General features: G+C 45.8%; 1 protein-coding gene across 1 annotated transcript in view; it reads right to left on the bottom strand.

The window, feature by feature from the left end:
* The window catches only part of LOC137304299 (E3 ubiquitin-protein ligase RNF220-like), a 38866-nt gene that overhangs the window by 16068 nt on the left and 10114 nt on the right, over positions 1-12684 (bottom strand). The window contains exons 2-6 of the mRNA XM_067972844.1: positions 7156-7282; positions 5352-5400; positions 4236-4319; positions 3797-3839; positions 992-1038 (exon numbers count right to left, since the gene is read on the bottom strand). Coding sequence (XP_067828945.1) covers positions 992-1038; positions 3797-3839; positions 4236-4319; positions 5352-5400; positions 7156-7282 — 350 coding nt within the window. The remainder of the gene's footprint in view (positions 1-991; positions 1039-3796; positions 3840-4235; positions 4320-5351; positions 5401-7155; positions 7283-12684) is intronic.

The raw sequence follows: 12684 nt of genomic DNA, 5'->3' as shown, positions 1-12684 counted from the left end.
ATTATTATATAACACTATCACTATAATGTGAGATTATTATATTACACAGACACTATAACATGAGATTATTATATTACACCGTCACTATAACGTGAGATTATTATATTACACCATCACTATATTGTGAGATTATTATATTACACAGACACTATAACATGAGATTACTATATTACACCGTCACTATAACGTGAGATTATTATATTACACGGTCACTATAATGTGAGATTATTATATTACAGCATTATTATAATGTAAGAGTATTATATTACACCAACACTATAAGATGAGACTGTAACAGCATTATTATGATGTGAGAATATTATGTTACAGCATCACTATAATGTGAGACTGTTGTACTGTTTACATGATTACTAGAATGTGAGAGCATTGTTTTGCACCCTTACTATACTGTGAGACTCTTATATTACACGTTTACTATAAAGTGAGGTCCCCGCGGTCAGGTAGAAGTGTCAGGGTTTCTCCAGACGTGACACGGTGGGAGGAGGAGGAGGAAAGCCCAGGGCCTAGTTCTCCTTGTGGGGCCCAGTGGAGCACTGCTGCACATCCTGGCCCACAAGGAATCCTTTTTTAAAAAATCAAAGTTAACTTAACTGGGCATCTTCTGGTCCTGGATCCACTTCGTGGCAGTTTTCCTCGGGCGCGGATGGCACAGTGCGCAACATATACGGCCCAGGGTTAAAATCGAAGTGCAGTCCAAATGATGTTATCGGACCACAGCCCATACATTTTAATGAGGCCCCTGATTGCCTGATACCAGGGCCTCGCACACTGGCCAAAACACACCTGTAAAAATGGTGCGTGCCACGAAGGGGACGTGGATCCGGTGAGTCGGGCAATGCTCTGATTTTAACTCCCCCCACGCCTCGTTCTCCTCAGGCGCAGGGGGTTAAAAATGAGCCTTATGTTTCTGCATGTGCAAAATGTATCCCCTGCCCTCCTTCCTCCCTCCAGAAGGTTAACCTCAGTGTACCTGGTCTTCATCTGAAGGTCTGCTCCGCTTACACCTCTTTGCCCTGGCTGAAAGATAAAGAAATACATGATATAAAATGATGGCTCGAGGTGGTAGAGGTTAGTGGGACTGTGCCCTGACCTGAACTACAACATAATCCCAATCACTGGACACGTAGTTACATTTACTGATGTCTCTTTGTCAACAACAGCTTGCACTTAAATCACCTGGGGGGAGGATGGACACCAAACCAGAGACCAGAGGAGGCTGAGGGAGATGACCAGAGGCCTGGTCAAAGGACCAGCTTTGGAGGAGGTTTTTAAATATGGGAAAAGATGTAGTAAGGCACAAGTGTTTAACAAGAGTATCCCAGAGTACAGGGGCATGGTGGCTGAAGACTCTATCATTCATGGCAGTGCAGATGGAGGGGATGCACAGTAAGGTTGGGATGGAGGGCTGGAGGAGGATGCAGAGGTAGGGTGGGGTGCAACCGTGGGGTGATTTGTAAATGAAAGTGAGGATTTTGGATTCAATGCACTGGGGGACATTGCCCCCATTCTTAAAACCTTTGGTCAGAAGTAGCCATCCTGAGTGGAACCCCCTCTTCGTTGATGAGAAGTGCTGTCCATTGTCTTGTATCCCTCATTCATGGCATCACTGGAGAGGGCAAGGCCTACACAAAGAGCTGCTTCTGACCAGTTATTTCAAGGCAATAAAAACACAGGACATAGGAAAACTGAGAGATGCCAATGTATGTAAGAGGTCATTCCTTTTATAAGTTTCAGCTTTATGGGTCCATTTAGGATGGGTACAATTCCCCTTTAAACATGTCCAGTCATGAAAAGAAAGAAAGGCTTTCATTTATATAGTGCCTTTCACAACCTCAGGACATCCCAAAGCACTTTACAGCCAATGAAGTACTTTTGAAGTGTAGTCACTATGTAATGCAGCAGCTAATTTACACACATCAAGGCCCCACAACAGCAATGTGATAACAACTCATAATCTGTTTTTGTGGTGTTGGCTAAGGGGTAAATATTGGCCAGCTCTTCTTCAAATAGTGCCATGGGATCTTTTACATCCATCTGAGAGGGCAGACGGGGCCTCAGTTTAACGTCTCATCCGAAAAACTGCACCTCCGACAGTGCAGCACTCCCTCAGTACTGCACTGGAGTATCAGCCTAGATTTTGTGCTTTATGTCTCTGGAGCAGGGCTTGAACCCACAATCTTCTAACATCAGAGGTGGGAGTGCTACCAACTGAGCCGCGGCTGACACCGTAGATGTAAAGGAGAGTACAACTCCCCTTTAAACACGTCCAGTCATATTGTGGTGTTGTTTAAATGATACGGTGCCTTACAATTAGTACTGGCGTGTTTTATGGTAGATAGTGTTACCAAACAACCATTCTTGTCAGTGTCAAGACCCATGGATTGTTTTGCATGATTTTTACTTCCCAGACATACATTAAAATAATCTGATGGCTTGAGTCTGGGTCAGAACAAGGACAGCATCAATTTTCATTGTCTTATTTGAAACTAATGGTCCAATATTTCTTTTGAAATATGAAGGCAAGCTGGAGTCTCTCTGGTTCTATAAAGTCTTTGTGCTAAATGTTGAAAAACAAATTTAGCTGGCAGCTAATTGGATTCCATCATTTTCCAGAGGTCAGAGACATGGAGTTATAGAAAGGGATAGGAAGTGATCCAAAATGCCTCTATGTGAGTGCTGGATAATCCTTAAAGAGGAAGGACAGACCTTGTACTATGTGCCGATGTGTTCTATACCAGACAGCTAGGAAGTTATCCCACAGCCATTCGTGTCAGTTTCACACCGGCCAGTTCCAATTCCAGGAGCCACGGTGAGTTTGTGCTACAACGGCTGATCTGTCAGTTGATCTCCTGGCTTCCCACTCCCCCGTGCATTCGATTTAATAAGGTTTCATTGATGAAATTATTTTCATTATGCCATTAAAAGCACTGGGACCTCATTGATTTCACAGATGGGTATGTGGGAGAGCTATTAGTGGTGGGTCAGCTGCAGTGGGATTTGGTCTTCCCTCCTGACACTGACAAGATGGCTGTTGGATAACACTACGTCCATCTATTGTAAAACACACTAGTACTAATTGCAAAGCACCTTATCATTTAAAGCTGTCAAACAAAAACTTACACTTTGCTGTCAGGATTAGGCACAGAGTGAATGTAGTGACAGTGAAACTTGACACTCATTTAACCGACTGTTGCTGAGTCTGGTTTCTGTAAATGTGCTATATTTTGGTGTAGGTCCCATGAACCCCATTGTCAATGATTTTTCTGTAGGTGACGTTTTTGTGATGTAACAGGCCGTGCTGTATTGAAACTATCAATCAGCAGGCTGATGGGGGAGCTCTAACAATTAAGAGTGGAGTGTGGATTGACAGAGGTTTGAGTGCCACACTCTGCTTTTGTGCCCAGTTAGGTACTAGGCGCTGCGATCCAACTGGGAGCGAGACTAGACTGGCCATATGGGAAATCGGGAGATTGCGAATGGTTCCATAGCACTGTATTATCCTTTTTCCATGAGAATCCTGCATCCTTTCGGGGGAGTCAACCCTCCTCTGCCTGGGAGATGAAAGTCTGGCACACATACACCCATGCAAACATACATACGCCCACACAAACATACATAAACACACGCAAACATACATACACATGCAAACATACATGCACACATCCAAACATACACACACACATGCATTCACACATAGACACAAACATGCAACCTATACACATGTCCAGTGCCCTGGTTTTGGCCTTTAACCTTGTTTCTCAGTTTAAAGACTCACCATTCAGCCGACCCTCTCTGTTGATTTTTACTTGCTGGAATGTCTGTGGACAAACAGAAATTGGAATGGTGATTGGTTATTCTGAGTGGCAGTTTTGTACCTGCACCTCTGTCCTACTTTATAAAAACCTGGAGTTACAACAGCTATATGGGGAAACTATGTTTTTTTCAATAGAGGTGTTTGATATAGAGGTGTTAATCATTGGTTTATTTTTTCTCTTCCCAATACCAAGGGCACTGAGGTCAGTTGCATTACCTCATCCACTGCCTTTTAAAGCTGGATGGTGAAATCCCTTCTTTGTTTAGGGTAAAATGTACCAACCAGAGCTGATGGTACAGGGAGACCGAGAAGGGCATTACCTCAGTTAGCTTTTTGGAGCGTCATTAAGGATGTGGAGTTGGCATCTCTTATCACAACTTCATTTCCTAGCAGGCCTCACCTGTTGTCTTTCTGAATGATGGCCATCGTCTGTGGACAGTGGTGACCCACTGGGTGATTCCACTTCTTCCTTAATAGAAGGAGACTGAAGAAAAATAAGATGCATTAATACAGCCAGACAGTGAAGACACTCACTGGAGATATTGGCTTTGGCTTCAATCTCTCAGTGTTTATCACGTTTATGTGTAGGATAATCGGAGAGAGCTCAGACCTGCCCAGTTTTAGAATCCGGAAAGGTGTGTCCACCATCAGTGGAAAGCAGCACTGAAAGGGATTGCACCTTGAGAAATTGTGCAGCCCCAGGGTTTTCCGTCCATTAATTTTAGCTGAAGGGCACTCACAGACTGTGCGCCTGCAGGTTCCTGAGGTGTACTCCCTTCGAATGCTGCTGCCTGCTTGGATTGCCAGATATTAGAATCGCCCAGTGCCTATCTACTCCCAGCCTGTCCCTGTCCAAACTTGCCTCTGTCTAAACCTCCTGCCCTACCCCATCTAACCTCCCATCCCTCCACTGACGAAGCTCCTCTGCCCCACCTTCATCCCTCTGTCCAGTTTTGTACTTGGGAATAGATGCCAACCCCAGGGATAAATTACGTGGACCTTATAGTGGGGGGGGGGGTTGACTTTGAAATGCTCCACCTCCCCACCCCTTCCCTATGGTTATATAATCCATCATTACCAGGTAGTTTTTATTTTTGTCCCTAGTTTGTGGCACCAGTGAATCTGAGCGGCCTCATTCCAGATGACCTGTAATCAGTGTCTGGTCCACATCGTGCCAATCGGTATATAGTTCGGTACTCAGTACCACTTCATACACATTTAGGGCAGGACTGTTGGCCCCTGGAATGGCACTAGGTGTTGGTAAGTAGAACAGTAGCTCAGGAGAATGTGCCCACTGTTCTCAGGCATGGTGACAGTGCAAGGGCAGAGCAGAAGCCAGACTATAGGGAGCTTTATTTTGCCTCTCTTCTGTGCTGTACCTGGTCTGGGACTGCTTGATGTTGGCATTGACACCAATGGTATAAAGTGGGGTTCAGTGATATTATAATTATATACTGAGGGCTCCATTATTTAAGGAAGGGAACAGAGAGAGAAAGAGAGATGAGCTGATTATTACCTGTGTTGGTTGTAGTGAGGCAGTGTCCTTAGGGAGCTCCTCCTCGCAGCTAAAAGAAACAAGGCCAAATTATCAGTGTTAGAAATGTGAGTGAGATAAAGATAAATAATCCATTGGATTTTAGGAATAAATTAAAGAATTAGCCCTCCAAGAGATGAATTATCTGGTTAGACCACATAAATCTCAGGGCCCTTACTCTGATGCTCTGAACCACTTTCCTGGTCTGCCATAGGGAGCACTCCGTTGTCTTTCTCTGTTCCCTGGCTAGCTTGTATCACATACAGACAGCTGAACAAAGTTCCATGGGGTGAGGAAGATGCAGTTAATGATGTATGGTATCCCACCTCATGCAGCCAATTGTATTTTAAAGTATTAAGAGTCTGGGACTGTTTACTCAGGAGAAGAGAAGGCTCAGGGTAGATATTATTCAAGGATTCATGATTCTTAAGGGAATAGATAAATCGAGCCCCAGTAATACGCTCGCGATCACCATGAACTTTTGAACCAAGGGACACAGGCTCCAATGTAGAAGAGGAAGGTTCACAGACAGTTTAGAATGTGTGGAATGGACTGTTCAGGGATTCCATGGAGTCTGACAGTGTGGAAACATTTATGGAAGAATTGGATAGATATCTGAGGGAGCGGATAATTGAAAGATATTAATTTTCCAGACACCCAAGTGGATTCCAGTTTTTCTGCTCTTCATTTTCTTACTTGTTTCTTTCATTTTAATTTTTTTTTTGCTCATTATATCTCAGATTTAAGATTAAGAATCTTCAGTTTTACTTTTGACCTGTTAAACTTGCAGCTGATTTCACCCGATTTTTGACCCGAATTCTGGAAAACTAAAATCCAAAAATCAGAAGACTTAAAGAGACTTCCACTGGTGAGAGCTGGAGGATTTCAAGGAAGAGTAATGCTCTGATCTCACAACTGGATGTTAACAATTTTGTAATTTCAGGAAAGTCGTTCTCCACTAAATATAACCCAACCTTCCATTTTGTTAATTGTGTTAACCTGAATAAATAAACTGTGAAATGTCCCTTTCCCTGGATTACACAGTGCCCTGTGTATTGGCAATTGAACTACACACGGTCTCACCCATAAACACCTGCTCATTCATACCCAGATGTACCATACAGACCACAGCCATTCTCTCAGAAACACAGCCTGTTTCAAAATGAGGTTTAATCCTGTCTCAAATTTATATTTATTGCACCATCAAAGACAGAACATTTTCACCTGAGGGATGTGGTGAGAAGGCGGGACTGAGGGGTATGGTGAGAAGGTGGGTAGGTGGGACTGAGGGGTATGGTGAGAAATTGGGATTGAGGGTATGGTGAGGTGGGTAGGTGGGACTGAGGGGTTTGTTGAGAAAGTGGGTAGGTGGGACTGAGGGGTATGGTGAGTAGGTGGAATTGAGGGGTATGGTGAGTAGGTGGGACTGAGGGGAATGGTGAGAAGTTGGGTAGGTGGGACTGAGGGACATGGTGAGTAGGTGGAATTGAGGGGAATGGTGAGTAGGTGGGACTGAGGGGTGTGGTGAGAAGGTGGGTAAGTGGGACTGAGGGGTATGGTGAGAAGGTGGGTAGGTGGGACTGAGGGATATGGTGAGTAGGTGGAATTGAGGGGAATGGTGAATAGGTGTGACTGAGGGCTATGGTGAGAAGGTGGGTAGATGGGACTGAGGAGTATGATGGGTAGGTGGGACTGAGAGGTGTGGTAGATTTGGGTTTCTGGAGGGAAAGAAGGAATGAACAGAGAAGCAGAATAAAAATCTTCGACTTCTTCCACTGACACAGACCTGGGGCTGAGTGAAGATAATCTCTCCAATTCCTGCTGCAGGTGTTGCTGAAGATCTCCTCGTTTTAACTCCTCCTGGCACAGTGGGCATCGCAGAAACATAGAGCAGTCGGGCATGACCTTAACATCTACAACAAAGACACATAAACAGCCATCAAACAGTGAAACCCTGTCCTTCGAATCAACTCATCTGCTTTGGAAAGTGTCTTTTTGGCTCAGCTGTAACACTCTTTCCTTTCGGTCAGAAGGTTGTGGGTTGAGTGTATAATCTATGCTGACCCCTCCAGCGCAGTACTGAGTGAGTGCTGCATGGTCCTTTGAATGAGATGCTAAACTGAGGCCACCAACTGCCTGTTCCATGGATGTTAAAGCTGTATTTGAAGAAAGAAGTTTGTGAATCTGGAAGGTTGAGATCAAATGGGCAAAAAGGCCATCGTCACCTGAACTAATCAAATGTGCAGATTTTTTAAACAGTTGACTGGATAGCCAACTCTTCTTTTCTCTTTCACTCCGATTTTCTCCCCTCCTCTCGTGTCGCTTGCTGAGGTACAGTTCCACAGACACTGACTGACCTCCAGTACCTTGTCCAACTGACCATTCTTCATGTTTGGGTCTAGACTATTCAATCAAGACAGGCATCAAATCTGTACCCAATCCTGGTATCCTCACCTCCACAACCTCCAAGGATCTCTGACAGATACTTTATCATTCCTCTTCTCATCTCCTTAGTCCCCTATGACTCCTTAGTCATATCTTTTAGCCACATTTTACAGCACCAGATTATCAGGGATTAAATGCCACCGACCCTGCTACTACTCTTGTCCCTACCCCTATCCCTGTTCCTACCCCTATCTCTGTTCCTGTCCCTATCCCTACCTCTGTCCCTGCTTACACTTCTGCTCCTATCCCTGTTCCCGCTTCTACAATACTGCTGGGAATTGGATGTCTCTCCATTAGAGGCAAGCACTAGAAAAGAAAATCTAAAACAGTGCCATCTACCTTCATCACTATGGCTCCAGCCACACACCGGAGCCATATGCCTGTCCCCCATCACCCACTGCCCACCAGCTGCCACCCACTGCCATTACCTCCCACCTATGATCTGCTGCCAATTTCCCACCACCATTCACCACCCATCATCACCACCCACCACCTAGCACCCACCACTCACCATTGCCACCCAGTATTTCCACCCACCACCCGTCCACTATCCATCACCTGCTACCCATCATCTATTAGTCATTACCCGCCATCCGTCACCCATCACCCACCATCCATCATCTGTCACCCGTTATTTGCAGTGACCGTGGAGAACAGGATAAGCGGAATGAGACTGACCCAAACAGCAATCTTTTGTGTTATTGTGTAAGAGCCACCGTTCCATGTTTATGGCTGAGGAACATAGGAAAATAGGAACAGGAGTAGGCCATTCAGACCTTCAAGCCTGTTCCGTCATTCATTTAGATTATGGCTGATCTCTACCTCAACTCCATTTACCTGTCTTTGTTCCATATCCCTTGATACCCTTACCACACAAAAATCTATCGCTCTTGGTCTTTAAAATTTTAATTGACCCCCAGTATCCACAGCCTTTTGGGGGAGAGAGTTCCAGATTTTCCACTACCCTAAAAGGTCCAGCTCCTATTTTAAGATTTTGCCTCTTATTATGGACTTCCCCACCAGAGGAAATAATATCTCAATATCTACCCTATCGAATCACTTTATCATTTCAAACACCTTGCTTTGATCATCCCTCAACCTTCCAAACTCAAGGGAATACAGGAGGACACTCTATCCCATCAGCCTGATAGGATTCAAACCCAAGTTCCAAAGACATCTGTCTGATGCCCTGTGCTACCCATTCCCTTTAACTCGCTCATTTCCAGTTACTCAAGTATGCCCAGTTCATCTCATTTTGAGTACGGGCCAACCTGTCCTTTTAGAAAAGGCATGAGCACAAAATATTGCTTTGTGACTGGCACGTCACGTCCCCTGTTCCATTTATATTTCCCCGTTTGCCACAATAAGTGGCAGGTGGTGGTTGACGGCTGAATGTGTAAAAGATTGAGAGTGTCCTGCACAGGCTGCCCATCCTCAGTCATCTATCCTCACATTCTGTAATATCGCAAGGACAGCTGGTGCGGGAAATGGAAAGGGAACGATGCTAAGTGGGGTGTGTGTACTTCTCCGGGGCAGAAGAGAGGGAGCACGATCCTGAATCCAACTAGGGCTATAACAGAGCTGTGGCTGGTTGATGTCAACCCTTCCCTTCCCCATCAATGATGTCTCTCACTTTAATGATTTATAAAATATTTGGAAAATGACACAGAATGAAAAAGAAATGCCTCTGAAATGTTGCCTGTTTGCTGGAAGCTCCCTGGGCAATGCAGTGCCAGTTAGTGCTGTGACAGATCAGTGCACAGTGTTATGTCTGTGTGTTACTCCTGTGTTGAGACTGTGTTCTAGAGTCTGATTTATTTTCTTTGCTTCTACAAACATTGCTTATGGCACCGCAGAATCCACAATTCGATTATTGTTTGGAGGCTAGGCCATTCAGAGCTGGGAAATGTGCGGCCTGACTGACTGTTGACCCATTGGGAGCATCTGTTCACACAAGCAGTCCTGTTACAAACTGTCATTCAGCTCAGTCGTCAGCGGCCCACCTCCTGAGCTCCTGGGAAAAGAGAATCCTGAGTGATTAACAGGTCATTATCCATACAGACCGGGAGAGCGAAGCGGGGGGGGGGGGGGGGAGAGGGGAACACACCATCAAACATCAGGGGGTGTCAGAAATCGCAAACAATCCTGCTAACATTTGGCTCAGGAATCAGCACTGAATATTTATTTGATATTAACTTTTCCATCTGCACAAAGCTTCTTTTTAACCCTTATGCTACCGTGACATGGTGTTACCGCTTTTAACCTGCTGCCCTCATAACATGCCTGTTTCACTGGGCCAAAGTTTGCAGCCCCTGTTTGCCCAGTTGAAGGGTCTGCTCTTCAGCATGTTTCAACCACGTTCGTTCCCAGCCGCCGCTGCACAGGGCAAGCAGATCGGAGAATCTCCTTGTGGGTCAGCTCCTGGGATTGGCTAAATCAGCCGGACGTAACTCCAGGCTAGGATTGCCCGGCAGGGCCGTATCCAAATGGAGTCCATGTTTAGAGCTTTAGTACATGTCTGAGTGACCCAGAGGCGCGGCACGTTAGGAGTGAATTTATAATAAAAACAGAAAATTTATGCTCTATTTCCGGGATTTCCACGGCCCATCCACTGAAGTTACAGCGGATGATAGGTAGAGACCCATGTGGAAATTTGCCCCCCTGGTGCCCACCAGCCAGCTGGAGCTCTTCCATGGCACAGCCCGAGATTGTAACATGAGTTAGTTTAGGTTTATTTTAGGATGTCAGTTTGCACAGGTCATGTGTGATTGCGAATGATGTTGTCCTCCCAGTTGCGGGGAGGTTCCTACAAAGCTACCAATCACTGTCTACACCAACAGGTCACTATTGGGCAGCCATTAACCTGTGTGATTAGTAGAAGAATTCTTCTGACTAATTTTGCCCTTTTATCACCGTCACGCAAATTTTCTTCCAGCTTTGCCTCTTTGCCCATCTGCTGCTACATCTCTACATTCAGCTGAGAGGACAGACTCTCCAGGGTACCTACCAGTACCACTCTGCATTCGGGAGGTGCAGATCTGCACAGTTCAACGGGAGACATCATTCTGCCAGATTTTTAATTCCTCTAGATTCGTGTTCTCTTATCTCTCCTACGGTAGGAGTGCAGATCTGTTCTTTGTATGTGAGCATGGACGGTGTCCCTTCGCTAATCAACTGTGGGGAAAGTCGCAAGGACTTTGGCCTCTCATACATACATGCCCACTTCCAACAGGAGCATTTACTCACCCAGGTGTTGAAGGGCTCAGCACAGCTTCGTCCTGTCACTGAGCGGGAATGTTCACCTGTTGCACTGTGCGCTATTGAGCACACCATCCAAGGACTGAGGAAGCAGCATTAAGCCCGTGCTGTACCCAACCTGGGAGTCTTTGATGTGGTCAAGAGTCGGTGTTGTGTTCAGGAGTCAGTGCCGTGTTCAGGGGGCAGTGTTGTGTTCTGGGGGCAGTGTTGTGTTCAGGGGTCGGTGCTATGTTCAGGAGGCAGTGTTGTGTTCAGGGGTCGGTGCTATGTTCAGGAGGCAGTGTTGTGTTCAGGGGTTGGTGCCGAGTTCAGGGGTCAGTGCCGTTTTCAGGAGTTGGTGCCAGGGTCATGGGTAGGTGCCATGTTCAGGGGTAGATGCCGGGTTCAGGGGTCGGTGCTATGTTCAGGGGTCGGTGCTGAGTTCAGGGGTCGGTGTTGTGTTCAGGGGTCGGTCCTGTGTTTATGTGGCTATTCATATAATCCTAGACACTGAGCACGGGCAGGCTAGTCACTCTAGAGACTACTGTAGCCGAGCCTGAGTCTGGAAGGGACTGAGGCCAGTTGGCGGACCCCCACTGCTGCGTTAACTGAGATGAGCTAACAGCACAGGGATTGAAACTGGTACCTTCCTGTTTCTATGGCTCAATTCCACACTAGATTGTAATAATCAGTTTATCACCCTCAGTAAAATGGTGGGCAAAGGAATCTCATCCACGTGTTAACACATTCATTACTGATATCCCACAGTGCAATTTCAACCTCGTAGGAAAAGGCAAGCAGTCACTGGTGTTGGTTGTGGCTCAGTGGTAGCACTCCTGCCTCTCAGCATTGGGTTGTGGGTTCAAGTCCCACTCCAGACACTTGAGGACATAATCTAGGCTGACATTTAAGCAGAGTACTGAACTGTTTGAGGCACCATCTTTCAGGTGATGCATCTGCTATCTCAAGTGGATGTAAAAGATCCCATGACACTATTTGAAGAAGAGCAAAGAGTTCTCCTGGTGTTCTGGACAATATTTATCCCTCAACCAACATCATTAAAACAGATTATCTGGTACTTGCTGTTTGTGGGATCTTGCTGTGCACAAATTGGCTGCCCCGTTTCCTACATTACAACAGTGACTACACTTCAAAAGTACTTCATTGGCTGTAAAGCACTTTGGGACATCCTGAGGTTGTGAAAGGCGCTATATAAATGCAAGTTTGTTCTTTCTTTGCAAAAAGTGGTTTAGATTTTGTTGTAAATGGTTCATGGTACTTTTACTTTGCAGCTCTGATTTCACTAGAGCTGCCACCCCTCCCATTGAAGACCAGCAGGTCTGAGTTCAATGCATGCTCCGTGCTGAGGACACAGTTGGGGTGCTACAATTGGTTTTATTACCCATGGGCTAAGTAGAGAAAAACTGGCTGTATTCCCATTCCTGATCGTTGTCTAGCACCCGTGCTGGAAATTGCTACGTGCGGATGGGACCAGACTTGGCTTTGCTGCACTCCAAGGTCGAATAGCCTGCTGACAAGCATTGTCTGGGCTCCCAGATGAAGAATGGCCCCATGGGTGAGGTACTAGACAGCGGTGAGAGCCTGTGGAGCTGTGGGCCTGTAACAGCCAGCA

The sequence above is a fragment of the Heptranchias perlo genome, chromosome 37 (assembly GCF_035084215.1).
Source record: "Heptranchias perlo isolate sHepPer1 chromosome 37, sHepPer1.hap1, whole genome shotgun sequence".
Lineage (NCBI taxonomy): Eukaryota > Metazoa > Chordata > Chondrichthyes > Hexanchiformes > Hexanchidae > Heptranchias > Heptranchias perlo.
The sequence above is the reverse complement of the archived record's forward strand: the minus strand, read 5'-3'. Positions and strand labels throughout refer to the sequence as shown.